Source organism: Mchenga conophoros, linkage group LG14 (assembly GCF_057382185.1).
Source record: "Mchenga conophoros isolate Kocher_MC1m ecotype Shallow Benthic linkage group LG14, M_conophoros_male_GT1.1, whole genome shotgun sequence".
Taxonomy (NCBI): Eukaryota; Metazoa; Chordata; class Actinopteri; order Cichliformes; family Cichlidae; genus Mchenga; species Mchenga conophoros.
The window spans coordinates 5008705-5028039 of NC_140539.1; the positions used below are offsets into that span (position 1 = coordinate 5008705).

The window sequence follows — 19335 nt, forward strand, 5'->3', positions numbered from 1 at the left end:
TCTGGGCAGTATTTCCTTTTAAGGCATTAGTACTTTATTGTGAATATAATCATTTGGTTTTCTTTGTTTGTTTGTTTGTTTTTAACATATTGTACTTTAAGTTTGTAGTGCAGTAAAAACAAGTACAAAGGCTTTTGTTATATACCCTGTTGAAACACATTTATACTTGACATAAGTCTTTTTTTTGTGTGTCCAGTTTGGATCTTTAGCCATCAGAATTGTTGTCTTAAGGCCAAGAAAGATGCCAAGCGGATTTATTTTACCAAGTGGATCATCATGGTCTTGCCATATTGGTCCATTTGATTGACCTTTATTATAATTATGAATTTATTTTATTTTCAGTTGCTACAAACGGGACAGACATGACTGGGGGATAGGACAGGGAGAAAGAATGAAAGAAAGAGAGGGAGAGAAAGAAAACCAAAGGGGAGAAGAGACGGTGAGAAGGGGGGGAAGAAAGAAAGAAAAAAAGAAAAACAAACAAAGCACCTGGATCACCTGTATGGTGGCTGCTCTGCCGGCAGCCAGCTGTGCCAGAGAGGACTGAGCTTCAGGCCCAGAGGCCCCCGGAAGGAGCCCAGCCGGGCCACAGGCGCCCGGCCCCGCCAATCGGCCACCAGGAGTGAGCCGGTACATACATGAGCACCCAGCCCCAGACGACAAGGACCACCAACACACCAACGTCTGAGGGCATCAGCCACCGGCAGGGAGTGTGGTGAGGGGAGATAGGCCTCCGTACTTTAGAGGACCTGAGATGTACCCAGAGAGGTTGAGTCTAAGACCCAACCTGACATATAGACACAGACGAACAGGCACACGCGGACACAGACGTGCATTCCCACCCCATATGCATAACCAAATACTCGGCACTCACCCAACGTGTAGACAGACACAAATAGACACTGCACAGACAGTCACACTCCCCAAACATACTCTATATCCCAGGTCCAGGTACCCCCGCCCTCAGAGGGGCAAGCCGCACCTAGACCCAGGAGATGTAACCCTTGTCTCTGGGGTGGAGGCAAGCGGACCACCTCCTTATCTGCAGTAGCAGGGAGGCCCCGCATCCCAGACCCCAGTCTGACGGCTAACAGAACCGGGGTGAGTGAAGACCTCAAACCTCCCTATGCCCGCTCATATGTAGTGTTGCTGCGTGCTGTTCTAAAGTGCATTTAAAACTCAGGAGAGTTTTACTTGACATAAGTTTAAGTATAATTATTTTGTGTTCATTTCATTGTTTAGTAAAGTTTATTTACTGTACATGTTTAGTAATACATTGAACACAGGTTTTAATCACAAGATTATTTCTTTTTCTAAAAAATACAAAACAAACTTTTCACAAAAAGTAAGGTTATTTGTCATTGGCAGATGACTTTGCAAGTTTTCGTGGATACAACCCACATCCACAACGCTGCTGCTCAACCCACAAATGCATTTACCTTACAATTGTGGCACCAGTCAAGGAGAAAGAAACAGGCTTTCCAGTGGTATAAGATTATAAATTGGGAGAACATCTCTTAACTGTCATAGATCCCAACTGAGTGAACAAAAACAGCCAATCAAACAAAGAATATAAAAAATCAGGAGATGCTTTTTGTCCTAAAATGCAAATCATTCAGCAAAGTAAGAGACACTTTAACCAGGTCAGTTCTGTAATTCCAAATTTCAGTCAGCTGAATGACATCTCAAAATTAAAATAAGTTTTACTAACAGACTGCTTAAATAAATTACAAGAAATCTTTCCCGACAGAGTATGGGTTATGTTAATACTGACCTGCAAGCTCATTAGAATTGCACAATCTCTGTTTTTGCCTTATGTAATGTACATACATATACATTTGCATGTTTCAATAAATCACTATACCCATTTTCCATTTTTCCTGCTAAAAGTATTGAGAAAATGAGTGGTGACCCAACCTTCTGGACAGTACTCAAAAGAGTCACAGAATAAAATTTGACAGCCAAATGTTCACTTTTTAAAATGCAGAGCCGTTCAGCATAAATTGCTATTCAGAATATCAACCAACTTGTCAAGCACAAGAAATGTACATTCTCTGCATTTAAAAGATTTTGTTGTTTTTTGACAACAAGTGATGGTAGCTCAATGAATAAGACACAGTATAACTGTTTGTGCATGATTTTTCACAAACATTTGACATTTTGACACCCTGGGTTAACTTAGAGAGTTAATAACTAGCTTTGTGTGGCCACTTATTGTGTGTTAGTTGCCTCTTTCAATCATCAGATGACAAAATGGTGATTTTATACAGGAGAAGCTGAAGACGTGGAGGCGTGTAAGACTGCAACTCTGCTTCCGGGTCCCAACTCTGGATAAAGTAAAAGAGACGGACAAGACACTAACACCTATAAAAGAGAGGAAACAAGTGAAGTAGCTGGAATGTTGGAGTGTTTCTTCAGTTTAACTATAACAAGTGGACTGATTTGGATAACACATGTTGGATTTGATAAATTGTATAGGAGGACAGGAAGAGTGGTGTGAATGTGAAAACCTGCACACCACTCCTCTTGACCTGTACAGGTTCAGTAAGACAGAAACTTTTGGGCTACCTCTTGGTCTCCTGTATCTCCCAAGAGGTTCATTAAAGCATTGATAAACCGCCAACAAGACGACACCACTGCCATCATCAATACAGGCTGAAATATAGGTTCAAATTCAGAAAGCTTTAAAGAATGTGGTTACATCGGCTAATGATTGGGGCTTTAAAATATCTATTGATAAAAATAAGTGTATGATAACTGGACATAAAAGGAAGGGACCAACTAAACATCTGCAAGTCTACGGAAAGGACCTTGAGACAGTCAAGCAGTTCAAATTGATCAAGAAGCTGGATATAATTTGGTCGAAAACTCTGCACCACTCCAATATTGTCCTTTTAATAGAAATGTGTGAAATGCCTTTGAAAATGAGAAAATATAGGCTTGGGCTGAAGTATTTAATAAAAAGAAAAGGACAAAATGTAATAGTTCTGGTTAAAACTGGGCTAGCACTGGGAATTCTTGGGATCAGCAAAGAAAGTCAAAATCAACTTTAATGAGGAGTTGAAATCCATCACATGAAAAAATTGGCTTTGTTGACATGTGTTAGGTATTTTAGTACCATGGTAGCATTTACTGGATATTGTTTTATAGTGACATTATACAGGAAAACTCTGTCATTCAATAAGGCCCCTTTGTTTTAGTTATTTTTCTCTTTGACCCAAGAATTGATGTGTGAGAATCACAGGCTGGTACAAGGTTGAAATACCACAGAGATCACTCCCTCAGCTACATTAGTTTCTTAATCTTTTAGACGCCTGTTGAAGGCCAAATGGTTTGTTTCAGATTTCACTAATGAAAGAACTCTTTGTTTTGTGCCTTGAAAATATGTCGCTGAGATAATCACAATTGTAGCTGAACTAATAAACTACACAAAGGATGCTTCTTCACCCAAGGGCAGGAAGACGCTCCCTTATCTTGGTCTGTACTGGTTTAAACTGATAATCTGCTGTCTCATGAATTTTACCCTCTATATAAACTGTTGTACTTGTGAATAAAGTTGAGTCAATTTGGGAAGACAACCTGAAGCAGTCTCTGTTTTCTTGTTCTCCCAAGCTGCTCCCGAGCTCGTACTAACACGCTGAATGGCATGCTTGAATATTACTTGAGAATATATTTGACTGTGTTACAGACTAAGGGACATTCTCTGCTGATAGGTGAAGGTACATTCTCTGCTGATAGACGTCCACGCCTCGAAGGAAGTCGATCCACGGATTAGGCCCTGGAAACCGTTTCCTTCAACATGGATGTGTGTTCTCCTGTCTGTTGGTCAGGTATACCATCATGGCTGATTCTAGGTCCATACTCAACAAGAACAGGAAAAAGAACTCAGTAGATATCGTAAAAATAACCTACTCTAGGATGGAACACCTTTGGATTGGCTATTTACAAGTTTATACAGATGGGTCAAAGGTCATGTAAGTAGCAGAGTGGCTTGTAGTGTGTACATACTGAAAACAGAGTTTTAAAAAAAGCTTGTGTATATCAGATCAGTTTTATGGGCTCTCTGGTGGGTTGAGGACCAAAGGCACGATACTGCATCATATATACAGTGATTCAGCTGCAGGTTTTTTAGCATTTAAGGAGCAGAACCAGACCTGACCTGACTCTAGAGACACCGCGATGTAATGCAGCAGCATGTTCATCAAAGGAAAAAGCTGTTCAGAGACTTTGATCAACTGGAAAAACTGTTTTCAATATTTTTAAAAGGAAAGCTGTTACATTACTTATGCAGTGCTAACCTGTTAGAGAATATAGAGACCTGAGACTGAGCGTGTGGCTAGCTCGCTTATCTAGAAGAAAACTTGGGAAGTAGTGAACAGTAGATGGCAGCAACACGCCATTGTTTCATCTAGCCTGCCAAACCAAAAGAAGCACCCGCCTCTCCACAAAGTAGTAGTCAGACACAACACACAGGTTTACTTGCTAAGTAAGGTCAGCTGTACCAAAAAGGGTCGCACCAATAACTGTGGTTAATATGCACGACGTGGCTTCATTTCCTGCCATTTTTGGAAAACAATGATGTGTCCGGAGTCAGGTGTGCTCGCTGGCTCCAGTGAACCTTGACCTCCCTGTCAGGTAGTGATGGTCCGCTTGAAGCTGAAGCTCCGGTGCGTGTGTCAAAAAAATCAACACACTGCTTCAGAAGCACTGTGTCGAAGCTTGACTCGTTTGGCCAGAGTCACGTGATCGGTGACGTCCGAAGCTTCAGTTAGAGCCTAACTGCTTCGGTGTCTGATTCAATGGTTTATAAGGAAGCAAATCATTCGCGGGATTTGTGGAGTGTTTTGATGGTGACAGATAGCGAACCACTGATCATTCTACTGAGAGATTTGGAGCCAGCGAGGAATAGAGGAGGTTCTGTTGTGTGGGAGAATTTTGAGTTGATTTTTGTCGATCAGGTGGGTTTTCCAGCTTTGTGTTCTGGCCGTTTGCTTTTTGTTTTGTGCGTGTTTATTATATCTGAAAACGGGAAAAAGGTAAAATGTCAAAAATCTGCTTCCATAATATAAATATCATTAAATAACTTTAGAAAAACTTCCACTTGACTCTTTACATGTAATGTTGTAAAACTATATATTTTATTGTTTAATTAATCTGAAAATGTTAGTCTGCCAAATGTGCAGCAATTGAATTTCTTTATTCTCTTTAGCTGATAGTTTGTGGGGCCCAGGTAGACTGTATAACTGCATCTCTACCAGTTTCTCTGCACTCCAGCCTCCTCTGTGCCATGTGAAGGGATTTTCCTTAAGGCAGGAGAAATTATCTCCACAAAAAGGAACAGGTTCAGTCATCGCACACTAGAACAAATTCTCTTCTTAAATAAAAATGAGAAAGGGTTACCTTAAATGCATCATGTTTTTAATTTGCAAGTTCATAAGCATTTTCCTTTTCCATTTCACAATCAATTCTACCCCCAGGTCAAAAATATGTCTGGGGAAATTTCCCTAATATAATATTATTTATAAATACACCCGTCCACTGCCAGACTGCAACTGCACCTTATGTACATTCTGTAGTATTCATTCCACCTCATTTAATTTCTGTATTTTATGTATATAAGTTTAGATTAGTTATTTATAGTTGGTTTACACAGCTTTGTGCATGTATGTGTACGCATGTGTAATGTATATATAGACACGTGTGTGTGTGTGTGTGTGTGTGTGTGTGTGTGTGTGTGTGTGTGTGTGTGATGTACATTGCTGTGCTTGAGAGCCACCATCTACCGGAACCAAATTCCTTGTATGTGTCTGCACATATACTTGGCCAATAAAGACGATTCTGATTCTGATTCTAGCGATTAATTGCATACCTGCATGGAGGCAGGACCTCACAGCAGAAGCATACTCCATAATGTGTTGTACATTATTATATGTATATATTATATGTAACCTGGTATTTTTCAATTATTGTATTTACCAACATCAAGAAGTCACAAGCAAAGAAAGACCACACCATGGTGCATAACAAGGAGAGTTTACTGGTCAAAACTATTTATTAAACAAATAAAACACATTTTTTAACCACCAAAAAATACACGTTCAAAGCAACACAACGGCGGCCCAATATCAGACAGAATTCCACTCAGTAGAGTGGGCAATCATAATGAAGCAGTTGGTTTTATTTTGTGGATTCACGCTGCTCTTCATATTTTAGGCCACCAGATGTCACCAGAGAGGACTGTGTTGAAAAGCTTCGAGTAATGAACCGTTTTTCAACACAAGCTTCAGTGCTTCAGAAAGCGTCATTTGACCATCACTACCGTCAGGTATCAAGCTGGTGAGTTTGGCTGTGTAATTTACACACCTACATCATCGCATGAAAATCTCTTAAAAGTTTATTTTGTGTCACAGAAACAGTAATATTTCAAACTCTTTACCCGCCCTCCTCCGCCATTTGAGTTTTGGACGAAATGCATTCTGGGATATTTGGCTGCACGCTCGATAGAATGGGAGGAGCGAGAACACATCCGGGCATTTTGAGCGTACTTGGAACACTACTTGGTCTGCGACTGATGACGTATCACAACTCAAGTACATACAAATACGCATATTGAGAAATGGCCAGAGTTTTAAAGAGGAAGTGAAGAAAATATTCCCGTGTTTCACTTAAAAAGGGATTATGTTCAAATGAATGGTCATGTGAGAACATGCTAAAGACAAATCTAACTGAAGTATAATTACTTTAACTGAAACTTGAGTTATATCCATAGTGAATGTTCAAATGGGAAATAGATTTTCTATTTTAAGAATAACACAGAAAAGAAGAAAATGTAATGAAGTGATTTTGAAGTTTAAACTTAAACCCTGTATTAAATCATGTACGTGAAGTCAGATAGGCCCCATTGTAATTGCTCCGTTTATTATTACTATTATTTTCCCCCAAAATGGTCTTTTTAACATGCTCAAAAACTCATAAAACTGCGATATTTTTGGTTAAAACTTTTGATTTTGCAAATTTTGTTGTACTTTTGCAAACTCCTAGGGATTTTATCGGCTCAACTTCATATTTGGTCAGTCTAAACTACAGAAACTGCAGAGCTTTTGCGTTTTCTTCAAAGGCGGTGGCCGTGGCACCACAGCGAATTTTGATCATTCGCTATGGAATTTTAATATGCTGTCACCCACACATGCATTATCCAGTCTGGACCAAATTTTTCATATGTGATCAGGCTTTGACCCTGAACACATTTCATCTGCCATATTTGACAATGGTCAAAGCGCCACCTAGTGGGAACAGTTGGTCTTGGGTTACATTAACCTCTTAAGACCTGGCATCCACATATGTGGACATCCCATTTTGGGTTATATAGACCAAAATACTCAATTTTGCTCTACAAGGGCCTGATATCCACTTACAAGGACATTATACTGCTACTGTTCTATCGAAATTTTAAACGAATATCCTCATATGTGGCTCTCATTTTTCTTAGAAACAAAAATCAGGTAAAAAAAATCTGGTAATTCTTTGTTTTTACATTCACTGGTTCCCAATATGCCCAAATATCAAAGAGAAATGAAAAATGCATGCCGTGGAAGAGTTCAGGTCTTAGGAGGTTAAAAACTATGAGTTTTTGTTAAAGGGTGTGAAACTGGCAGCTTTGGCAAATTTCAATATTTTCACATGAAGCTCGTAATTGCTCCACAGGCATGAGAAGATCTAGCTCATCTTGATTACCAGAGTGAAGAAACACAAGGAGAGGGGACCCCCATATCCTCCACAGAGCTAGTGGGGACAACAACATGGACCCATCAATCATCACACAGGATGGAGGAGGACAGCAATAGCTGGCTGACCTGGCTTACTTCATCTGAGGGCTTAAGAAATGATTGCTCCAGAGGTGTGGGTCGTCCCAGGGTTAACCCTGAAGTTGCCTGGACCAGCCAAAATCCTGCTTTGTAGTAGATGCCTCTGGTCAGCTGGAGCCTTTCTCAGCAGTTTGCCGTTGGATCTCTTTGCGCCTCGTTGGCTCTGGCTTCCTCCATGCTGGTCATTCTAAAACTGTATGTGGTTCAGAGCAAACCAGCTTTTGTGGTTAAAACTGGAATGCGAGTTTATATTTTAACCAACTGACTTATTTTACTTTTGGTTTTGCAATTAATGAAATGTAACTTCACAAACACAAGAAATCAGTTGTATGCTGGTTTATAGCAGACAGGCATAAATTAGTAATCTGTTTTAGGTACCAAATTTATAGTGAAGACCAGAAGTATTAAAATATTAAATTACAAATTTGGAAACAGAACTGTAAAAGAAACAAAATTATGCTCTGATTTTTTTTTATTATTATTTTTTTTTACAATTTATAAAAAATAGATTGAATTGGCTAATAATATCGTCTTATTGTCTGTGCCAGTGGATATATGGAAAAACATAACTGAATTACTTTGACGATGAAGATAAAATAAGTAATATATATATATATTCTCCGGTGTCTTTATTTATAATGACCAAGTGTAATTCACAAAAGAAAAAAGGTATATGTTTCATACCAAAGATTTTGGTGTCACAACTCAGTTAAATCTGAACAACAATCTTCATGTCATTTATAGATTGCCTGTAGTCCACTGTCTACATCATTAATGTATGTTTGTAGGAACTTTGACTCCACCCTTGTAGGTGGACCTACGCTGCAGAAGATAGTATGAAGATATGAGATATTCACCTGAAACAGACCTACGAGCACTTTCTTTTAGAAACTTAATTTTACATTGTTGCTAAGATGTATTTACTAAAAATGTCACACAAATTCATAATTTTGAAGAGTAAACCATTTTATTACTAACACTGGAGTAGTTAAATTTGTTTATTATTATACAGAAACTAACTGTTTTACAAAAACAAAATGATACAATGTCACACATATGTACAGTATAGTAAATATACCATCTCAAATTGTACACAAAGTATTTACAATTCCACACATACTGCATTAAAAACAAAACTCCGGCTAATACTCTACAGACATTGAATTTTGCATAACATCAAATAAAACATGCCGCATTTTGAGGTTTTTCATCTTTACAAACCCATGACCATTTTTAAATTAGTGCAAGTTAACCACTTGTGTCAGAGGTTATGGATATATATTTTTAATAGTTTCATTCACACAAGTCAAACTAAAACCTGGAAATAATGGAAACCCGTTGCCTTGTTCCTCAAATACAGCTGACCTTCAGATGTTTCCTGATTGTGTTTGGTTAAAGGTATAGTAGCTGATTCTTTGACCGGATGGCTGTGGACATAGTTCTGTAGTATATCTTTAACAACAGTTCACTTGTGAGGAGTGGTGAGCAGACTTACTTGTGAGATGTTTCAATGCAATTCTGACACTGAACTCTAAAGAAATATGTCCCTTAACAGCATCAGTGATTGTATGATCCACATCTCATAAGTTTCTCATTGAGTTTTAACAAATTGAAGGGTCAAAAGAAAAAGAAGAGAGAAAACTTGATGCTGCATTTTGATCTTAGAGGAGGCCTAGTTACATAATCTCAGTGACTGCAGTGTGGCTCTAGAAAATATTTGGGAAAATCTGATGTCAAATAAGATTTTAACACATCACACTCGTGGTATCTGTTCAGTATCATCAGTAGCTTCGAGGTCTGGAGATGCTTCAAATGATAGGAAGGGCTTTTTTTTTAGCAGTTATACAGCTGTGAGTCATACCACCAACACTTTCTAATGCCAGGATTAGAGACAAAATATTACATGACATCACATTTGATGTTTTTTTTTGTTTCTTTTTTAAATTCCCATTATTAAATTCACATTGGATGACAATCAATCTGACAGAATGGTTACCTTATTTTTTTACCTCATAATACAACTTCTACAACCAACAGTAATACAGAGTGCACTAACAGCCCATCTTTGACAGTCTCTAGTTTCACATCTGCCTGTGACCTGGAAATCCATCTCTGCATGAAAGTTGCAGTTCTCAGATGAATGATGGCGTGATTTAACTATACACATCCAGTGTATAAAAAATTGCATCCATACATTCTCATCACGTCAGTGTGAATTTTTTTTTTTTATAAACACTGACGTTCATGTTCATTGTAGACAGGTGCTGTGGTGACTCATTTCTCCTTGCATTTGCGCCGCCACCACTCATGTTTTGGGTGTAAGGGGCTAAGACTATAGGAGAGGATTTACACACTGGAAATGAGAAAAGTGGATGAGGGAGCTAGGGTCAGACAACACTTTTCTTGTTCCCAGCAGCCACTTCCTTTTAAATCCATCCTAATGACATCTCACAAATCATGAAAGGCACCATGCTACGATTCGTCAGGAAGCAATATTGATGGATCCAATTATACGTCTCTGTCAAACTAAGGCAAAACATTTTGGTCTCTATTACCATCTATTCTGACAGAATGAGTATTTCAGATGGACAAATTGTGTAGCCTGAAGTTGACATAGAAGAACTGTCAAGTGTCCAGAGTCACCTGCATTTTCAGCACTCTGACCAGAAAGCTGCAAGACTGAAGCCCACTGGAACATTCAGAAATGTTTTTTTCCTCCAGGCCCTTTCAGATTGTACATCAATGGGACTCTTTGGGCATTTATTAATTTCTGGTACTTTAAAACTATGTTAGGACTTCAGCAATACATATTTCTTGTTTGAATTTGACTCTTTGATTTTATACAAGAAAATCTGTTAGCGATGGCCTCATGGAGGCCAACATAAGAAGTCACGTTTCATGTGTTCATTTATTTAACTAAACATCCTTCATTAAAGGATTTCTCTATCTCCTTTATGACAAATCTCATGATATACTGACTGAAAGAGCTACATGCACAGTAGAAAATAACATCCTGTCAGACCACTACAAGACAAGGAAAGAAATCTGTTGCGACCGATTCACAGATGTATCAACAAATGACATTAATCTTTAAAAAATATGTTTAAAATAAATTCATAGTTGTTCAACAATACTCAACTCTTTTTATGCATAGATTAAAGTGTTTTGACTAACTGCACAGGTCCAGGACACAGTGTCACTACAAATTTTGTGATCACTTCCAAAGCAAGTCATTTTCTCAAAACAGCTACAGGTTCCAACATCCAGATCAGCCTGCAAGGCAGGTTAAGTAATCTATACTGACCGTCGTGACTGCTCGTGTTGTCAGAGGTTTATTGTTATTGTGAAGAGTAATAATAATAATGGAAAGACAATAACGATAGCAATGACTGGCAGTTTAAAAAACCCAATAATGAAAGAGCCAATAATTTTTAATGATTTAATTTTAATTGTGAACAATTTTTGGAGTATTGTGACCAACATATGTAGTGAGTGGAACAGTGTGAGTGTAAAAGTAAACCATTCCGGTTTCTTATACTTTGACACCATTGCACGTAGAGACGTGTTGGGTTGTACTGCAGATTTGTTTTGTTATCTCACTTTCTATTACCACATGCAGGCTGCCCTGAAAGTTAGAACTGCAGTACAGCATCTAAAACACAACAGCATGCTTTGAAAACAGTCAGCAGTGATGCACAGTTCCCGTGATATGTAGTAAATGAGCTGAAACACAATTCTTGTTATGTAGACCGTTCTAAAGCCACACAGATGAAAAGCATTTACTACCACGTACTTCCCCCAAAGAATCTGCTCAGTCTCTGCAAGTGAAGACCTGTCATCTCTATGATCATGCGGACTGGGAGCTCTGGAATTACTTTAAAGGACTGAAACCGAAACCACATTTTATTTCACCATTTTTCAGTAATGCTAGAAAACCATACCAAATGGAGCGGGGTATGATGCCCATTTCTTTCTGAATACCTGATCTTTTTTGTGGGCAGCTACATATAAAGTAAATGTCCAGCACTGTCAGTTGCCACTATAGTCAGTCACTTTGTCACCCTCTTTGATCAAACATTTTGTTCTCAGAAAAGGTCAAAGGAGCTATAGAAATGAACCATAAGTCACAGTCTTAGTGCTTTGTTCTGCTCTGTGACCTATTGTTTTGGGTAATTTTGTAGAAAATTGTCTAATTTTACACTTTTTGGTACTGCTGTGAGCTATCAGGCGTATATAAAGATAACATGACACCTACATCTTGGAAACAGGTGCTTCTGACACTGTTGACATAATTCAGAACCAGTTTCTGTCCAGTAGATGGGATTCAGACATGGTTTTAAGGGCCGGGCAGATGGACGATTACTTAATACTCCATCTTAGCAAAGACATCTGGGGATAAAGCAGCTGATGGCTATAATCACAATTTTTTAAAAAAATGTCTGTTTTAGGCTTATTTTCAAAATCAATGTTTATAAGAACATGAAAAGTAAACACGAATATTATTATTTCAATACTGGTAATGTTTGCTGATAAAACAAAGTGTCAATAAAATACATTTATTTTGAAAATCATCCTGAATAATAAAGGTAATGAGTTTCTGTGAGTAAATAATTTTGTTATGAAAATGATGATTGCACAGCAAAGATCACTGAAAGCTCAAAACGGCAGAGGCTCAGGACGTGAGCTACGGCTCGTTTATGAGCCAAGTAGAAGGCAAGACTCTGGCTGCATGACAGTGACGAGTTTTTTGATTTTCACTTTCGTACAGAAGGGAACAGTGGTGACTTTAGTCAGATTTAAAAACAGAAGAGCACAGTCAACTCCTCTAACAGACGAAGCTGCTTACTGGTTGGACTTTCCTTTCAAGGATCCAGCTCAGACTGCCGAGATGAAACACACCTAGACACCACGCTGTCCACTATGAGTTAAATCTCTATTTGAACAAGTAACTCAGAAGTTGGCCACATATTGCACCAAGCTGACAGTAATGTGTTCTTCCGGTTTGTGTGAAGGAAAAAAAAAAAGGTAGAGGTTGACAAAGTTTGAGAGTTGAGGATTATTGCCTATTACTCAATTTTCATGGTCCATGTGTAAACAAATTTAATGCTATGCTGCTAAAAAAAATACAGTTCATAATAAAATATCAACAAAAAACACGAGGACAGAAAAACCAAACAAACCCGAAAGCTCGCAGCTATTTACAGATGCATTTTCTCTAGTGTTTTGCAATCTTCATGTTGAAAGACAGTTTATGGAAAGTAAATAGATGAATCGTGTACTATGATCTACTTGTACAAGATAAATATTTTCAGGCAGCAGGGTATATTGATGATTGTATATTTGATGATCATTGGAGGCCTGTCGTGACATAGCTTGGTGAACTTGTGAAGATATGGATGGCTCGCCTCCAAGATTAGTACCTGGTCTTTGTCCCCAGCAAGATTTTAATTTTACTTTACAAATTGTACACATTGAAAAACCCTGACAAAGGCACACCATGGAGAAAACATCCACATCTAAATTAGAACTAAGGACTAGTTATACATAATCTATGTAACATATGTACAGTACTGGGAGAGGGGAGCTGAGATGTCCAGAGAAGAGGTCTTTTCTCGCAGACACACCCAATCACCTATTTACTGTTGTCGTTTGGTCCATCTCACTGACACTGGAATATTTAGTCTGGAGGAAGGCCAAGGGACTTGCCTGAAGTCAGAGACTTCCTGTTTGGACTGTGCCAACTGAGACACATCACAGTCGACATCCAAATCCATTCACACGGTTTTCCCTTCAGTGTTTTCCACTTAAAGTGTGGCTTCCCTCACTGCAGGACAGTTAAAGTGTTTCCAAACACTGTCCCTATGAAGAGAAGGAGCCTGTCTGACACCATGTACTCTCTAAATTTAAAGATTTGAGAAAAAGAAAGAAAGAAAGAAAACAATTATAATGATAAAAAAATTATAAAATAAATAAAAATCAAGCAGCAGAATTCAAGTTTGCCCTTGCTAATATTCCTCCTTGTTACGAAACACACGATCACCTGTTCTGCCAAAGCAACAACCGTGAAGGAGGAACTAAAGAGTAAATGTGGAGTGCAGCATGAGGCCTGGCAGGCCTGGGACAGGTGGAGAGGGGGAGAAAGAAAGTATATGTGTGACAGGGCAGCTGTCTTCTCTGGTCGATCAGACAATCTTCTTGATGCTGGGTCTCTTGAAGCTGCCAGCACTGCGCTGCTTCTGGACCTGACTGGCTGAACCATGGCGAGTACGACCTCCACTGGACAAAGCTGAGCTGGGGGACAACTGGACATTCTCCTTATCTACACCTGGAGGAACACAGGGATGACAGGCTTTAAAGGCATTCCCTTCGTCTGGGATTGTTTTCTCGACCATTTCATTTTTCTTAAAATCTCTTTAGATTATATTGTTATTGAGACCAACCACATGTTTCTAATCTTGGGAAATTATCTAATTAAAACATTTACAAGTCTGATGAATGAAAGGTACTGCGAAGAAGACGTGGTGCAGCGGTTAGCACTGTCGCCTCACAGCAAGACGGTCCTGCATCTACATCCAGGGGCCCTTTCTGTGTGGAGCTTGCATGTCGTCTCAGTGTGTGGACTTTATCTCTGGTATTTCGGCTCCCTCCCAGTCCAATTTGCATCTTAGGTTGATGCAAATTGTCAATGAAAACGACTGTCTCTCTATTTAGCCTGTGCCTTATGACTGCTACAATACATGGATTTATGGATGGATGCTAACAGTTTGAGAGTGGTAATTCTTTTGGTTAGGTAGACTTGCAGAGTTTGTAAATGTGTTTTTTTCTAGAAACATCTCTTAGCTTGTTTGTAATATTGTTTGTCTAATTAAACAGACATCAAATAAGCTCTTTGAGTTTCTTTTCCTTTCTATACTGCGTTGCATTTTAACAGAATTTTTGTTTTTATATGTGACATGTATTTATTGTACAAATAAAGTAAACTGCCACTCACTGTTAATTTCCTAGTAGTCTTAAAATGTCTATATTATATCCTTCAACCTCATAACAAACTGTTGAAGAATCAGGTCAGGACAGTGTCGAAAGATGTTCTTTGTTACATCCTGCACACAACACAAGGCCCAAGGCAGACCTGTTGTGGAAATAGCTATAAACCATACCTCACAGCGGGTGCTTATTTAAGCTAAGGGTGCTTCCTGGGTTGAGCATGCAGAAGACGGAACCGCCCGCTTATTATGAATTTGCAGCAGCTCGTCTATTCTTAAATAGACGAGCTGCTGATGTTACTGTAGCCTGGTTCTAGAGATAAAGGTGAAAAGGGAAACAATGCAAATTTAGTATTTTTTAACCACACTTCATCAGGGCTGCCAGTGTAGTGGAAGGTTTGGTAGACGTGAGTACTGCGTCAGAGACTTTATTGAGATCTCTTTGATCGCAGGAGTGATCATGTCGTGCAAGTCAGAACATCTAAAACATCACCTCTCCCATCACTGACTACTTTCCTTTAGAAAGATGTTTTTAGAGCAACTTCAAGTAACATGAACCGTTCTCTTTATGTTTCTGTGAATCTTCTTTGATGATTAATCACTAACAGATTAACTTTTTTGGTTTTACTGTCTGTAACACAAGACACAGACAGACGACTGACATGAGGTAACACTACGCATGTCTCAAAGTCTTCTCTTTGTGCAAGCAGTAATTCTAGTCCAAAAAAATAATTCTCAGCATCTAACCCCCTCGAGATGATTGATGAAAATTTCCTGGTAAATATTTAACCCTTTACAAGAAATTTCTTTTCAAACAAAAGGAGGTAACGTAGGACAAGAATGTGACCAGCTTTCTCTCTGGACTGTGACTTGGATGAGAACATTTTGATTTGATTTCACTAGATGATGAAGTAAAACATGTAGACGAGGTGAAAAAACAGGAAGCTTTAATACAGAGAGTTAGAGTGACTGTATGCTTTTTGTTGTAGAGAGAGATGGACACCTGGTGAGTGCTGTGAAGTGGCCAGTGAGGTCATCGAGTTTGACAGGTTGAGGTTGGCAGTGATGCTAAGCTGGCTCTGGCTGGTAGGAGGGTAGGGGGAAGTAGGTGTCCTCAGTTGCTCCTCCCCTCGTTCCTCGTCAGCTGCTGGCAGGTAGCTGTCAATCAATGCCTCCAAGAACTTGACAATCAGCTCAGCGTAGTCTGGAATCTGGGTTTGCTGCACAAACAACAAACACAATGAGCAACATCAGAGTCAGGTAACAAGGTCTAACAGCAGCACAGACGAGGTTCATCCTCAGTCAGTGAAACCCAATGTCGTCTGCATAACAACTGCAACCAAATGCCGAAAGAGCATAAGAATCTGGCCCGTGTCAACACTTTATCGGGTGGATTTTTCAGATGGGATGGTAACATGCTCTGTTTCACTGGTTATAATTTAAATTATTTAACATTGCTTTACTAATTGCGTCATGAAAACAAACTGTTGGTGGTGTTGACAAAACTGCTGTGCGCATGAGAGGTTTTCTTAATTTAGACATTTGATTACCTCCCATAGACACTTTTTATTTTGAATACTTGCTGGACTCTGGGCTTTCAACAACAACTAATTCTCTTTCTTCAACCTTTCTGTTGCAGATTTCCTGGTGTGCTGAAGAATATTTTTGTGACATGACCCAGTTTTTATCAAGTTTTAACTGTCAGACAGTTGGCCCCTTGACTCTAGAATATACAGAGGAGTTGATGGTCAACAAGGTGGCCAGATGCTGTAATTAATGACAAACATCTCCAATTTGTTCTTGTTTATTCAAAGAAAATGGTTCCAGAAGTCTTGTGGTTTGCTCTGATGTATCTTTACAAACCTAATCAGTGCTGCAATGTTCATTTTAGAGACAAACGGCTTTCTTCTGGAAATCCCTCCAAACCAAGCCACACTGGAGTCTTTCTTTACTTGTACTGTCATAAACATTTAACATGCTACCTGAGGCCTCTGTAGCCTGCCTTTAGGTATTTTGCAGTTTCATTAAGTGCAAACCATTGCATGGTTTGAGTTAAGATTGGCAACTGTTTGAGTCTTTCCACTAATAAATAATAATGCCAAAACTGGATTTCTAAAGGTGCTGACACTTTCTGATGATTGGTTTATCAAGTGCATTTTATTAGCAGCACCTGGCTGCTACTCACACTCTGAATTCTTTGGAAGGAGTAACAGTACACGTATACAGGACTGCATAGAGTTCTTTAAACTTAAGTGCTGTATTAAAAGAAGAATGGGGAAAAAAACAAGAGAACACAGAAATAAATAAGAAACTAGTGATATTTGGGGGTGCAAAACATACACAGTCATGCCCCAAAAAAGGCACAGGAGATGCGATGAGCAGAAAGACTCGGATAAACTCAAATACCGATGACTAAAAATAAGCTTTAAGTCTAGTTTTAAAAGACTTAATTGAGAGAGCAGATTTGACCAACCACAGCAAACGTCCGGTCCCCTCTGAGTTTAAAGGTGCTTTCACACCTGATGTGTTTAGTTCATTTAAATTGAACTATGGACTGGTTCTTATATATCGCTTTAAACAACTCATTTACACCCATTTGCACAAGCACTTTTTTCTATGCTCTTTCTACACAAGTGATAAGATGGAACCTGAGGTACACAGCAAAGTGTTGCTGTTGAAGAATAATTTCCAATGATGACAGAGAAAGTTTAATTTTTCAGGTATGAGGTAAAGCGCCCTGAGGCAACTGTTGTTGTGATTGGTCCTGTATAGCAAAATAAAACTGAACTGAACCAGTGTAGTTCTCTGCAGCTGATACCAGCACTAAAGTGCAGGTTGAGGAGGAGGATGGTACAGTCCCCAGAGTAAACTGACAGGAGCACATCATTGTATACTTTTAGCAGGGCAGATTCTGTTGTGGGCCCTGAAACCCGACTGAAACATTTCAAAAATGTTATGCAGTAAATATGGAAGAAATTGATGGAGAAGGACAATAAAACACTTTCTGTGTGTGTTTTTGAGTGATAGAGTCTGTTAGATAGAAATAGAGCATTCATACGGCCCCTGAACATCTTTCTGTATAAACTTAAGTTTTGTAAGCATATGTTCTCCCAGGATCTTAAACTGGTATGTCAAAACTAAAAAAAAACATTCCAGTCACCCTCAGAAAAAAGTAGAAGTGTAAACATTAGGATTCCATGCTGAACCATTCAATATCAATATATCAAAATGGGCAACGTTTAAAAATAAAATTAAAAAACATAAGAAAAGAAATAAATATTCAGTCAATTAGTCATTTAGTCAGCATTGTCAATGCAATTCAGGAGTCTGTATTATTGAGTTTTGGGTTTTGCTAGTTTTCCGAAGCGGCATAATCCAATATCAACATGAAAGCAGACCACAGATCATTTTCAGCCTCTCTGCTACTTTTTGGTATTTATGTATGTGCTTCCAAGAGTTGATGCTTCATATTTCAACACACCAACTGACAACCTGGTTGTAGATCTGCTGTGTACTTCCTTAGTAAGCTGAAATTCTACTGCAAGGCAGCTGAAGCGGCCCAAGTGAAAATAACTAATTGACAAGAGGAAAATGTTATTTGTACCTTAGAGAAGGGTCCAGCAAACCTCCAAAGTCCATTAAAGCCAAAGCCTGTGAATTGAGAGAAAGGAAGAGAAGGGAATGAAAGTAGTGAAACATCTTCATAAAGTTAAAGACGTCCAATTGTCTTCTTTTTTCTTTAGCTTCTAAGAACGGGGGAAGACAACTCAGTGAATAAATATCTACAAGCTTCTATCCATTTTCAGTACCTGTCAGCATCAGGTGACATAACTAAGTGCAAAACTAGGAAGGCTGGCATGTAGAGCTTGTAAATCAATTTACTTTGTAAATAGGAAGGTTGGTACTGGGGGGGTGACTCCTCATGGTACACCACACTCTGGACAATGCCGTGGACAGGGTTCAGGAGATTGATATCCTGGCACATGGATAGCACAGTGTTGATCTTGGAGTCCAGTAGATTGTGGCTGAGAGGGTGAACAGAGAAAACAATATTGGGGCACATGGTTATGCGGTTATACAAGTTAGCCTTTTAAAAAGCTCAAGGGTTTTACTGCTAATTGAAAGTATCGAGGTACATTTTCACTGACAATTACCACAAAGAGTGTAAAAATGAGAAATAACTCCCAGCATTATAAAATCTTAGTGAAGCGAACACCTATAGCAGAGTTCGTCTGTTCTGATGTAGGATATATTTGTTAAAACCAACATTTTAACTGAAAATATTGGTTAGAAGGCGCTGATAACCATTCAGATAAAAGACTGAGCAAGCTGCATCCTATATGGAACAATGGCTCTTTAATGAGTCTGGGGGTGGATTGGCAAAGTATTGGATTGGAAAGCTTCCCTATCTAAGAGCAAAATGAAGCCTGACCTACCACTACAGAAAATCAACCATTGTCCAAAAATATCCCAGGATAATTTCACCT

At 38.9% G+C, this 19335-nt stretch overlaps 1 protein-coding gene and 1 long non-coding RNA gene across 5 annotated transcripts in view; one reads left to right on the forward strand and one right to left on the reverse strand.

Annotated features, from left to right (window-relative positions):
- Positions 1-215: 215 nt before the first annotated feature.
- On the forward strand, positions 216-8822 carry LOC146559120 (uncharacterized). Its single transcript, XR_014888290.1, has 4 exons — positions 216-1101; positions 2271-4958; positions 6214-6336; positions 7705-8822. It is a non-coding gene; the product is annotated as an uncharacterized LOC146559120 (long non-coding RNA).
- The window catches only part of nf1a (neurofibromin 1a), a 140492-nt gene continuing 129970 nt past the window's right edge, over positions 8814-19335 (reverse strand). For all 4 annotated transcript variants that reach the window (XM_085244845.1, XM_085244844.1, XM_085244846.1 and 1 more), the window contains 4 exons: positions 18731-18873; positions 18453-18499; positions 15852-16068; positions 8814-14190 (listed from right to left, as the gene is read on the reverse strand). In XM_085244845.1, coding sequence (XP_085100971.1) covers positions 14048-14190; positions 15852-16068; positions 18453-18499; positions 18731-18873 — 550 coding nt within the window. In that variant the 3' untranslated portion in view covers positions 8814-14047. The remainder of the gene's footprint in view (positions 14191-15851; positions 16069-18452; positions 18500-18730; positions 18874-19335) is intronic.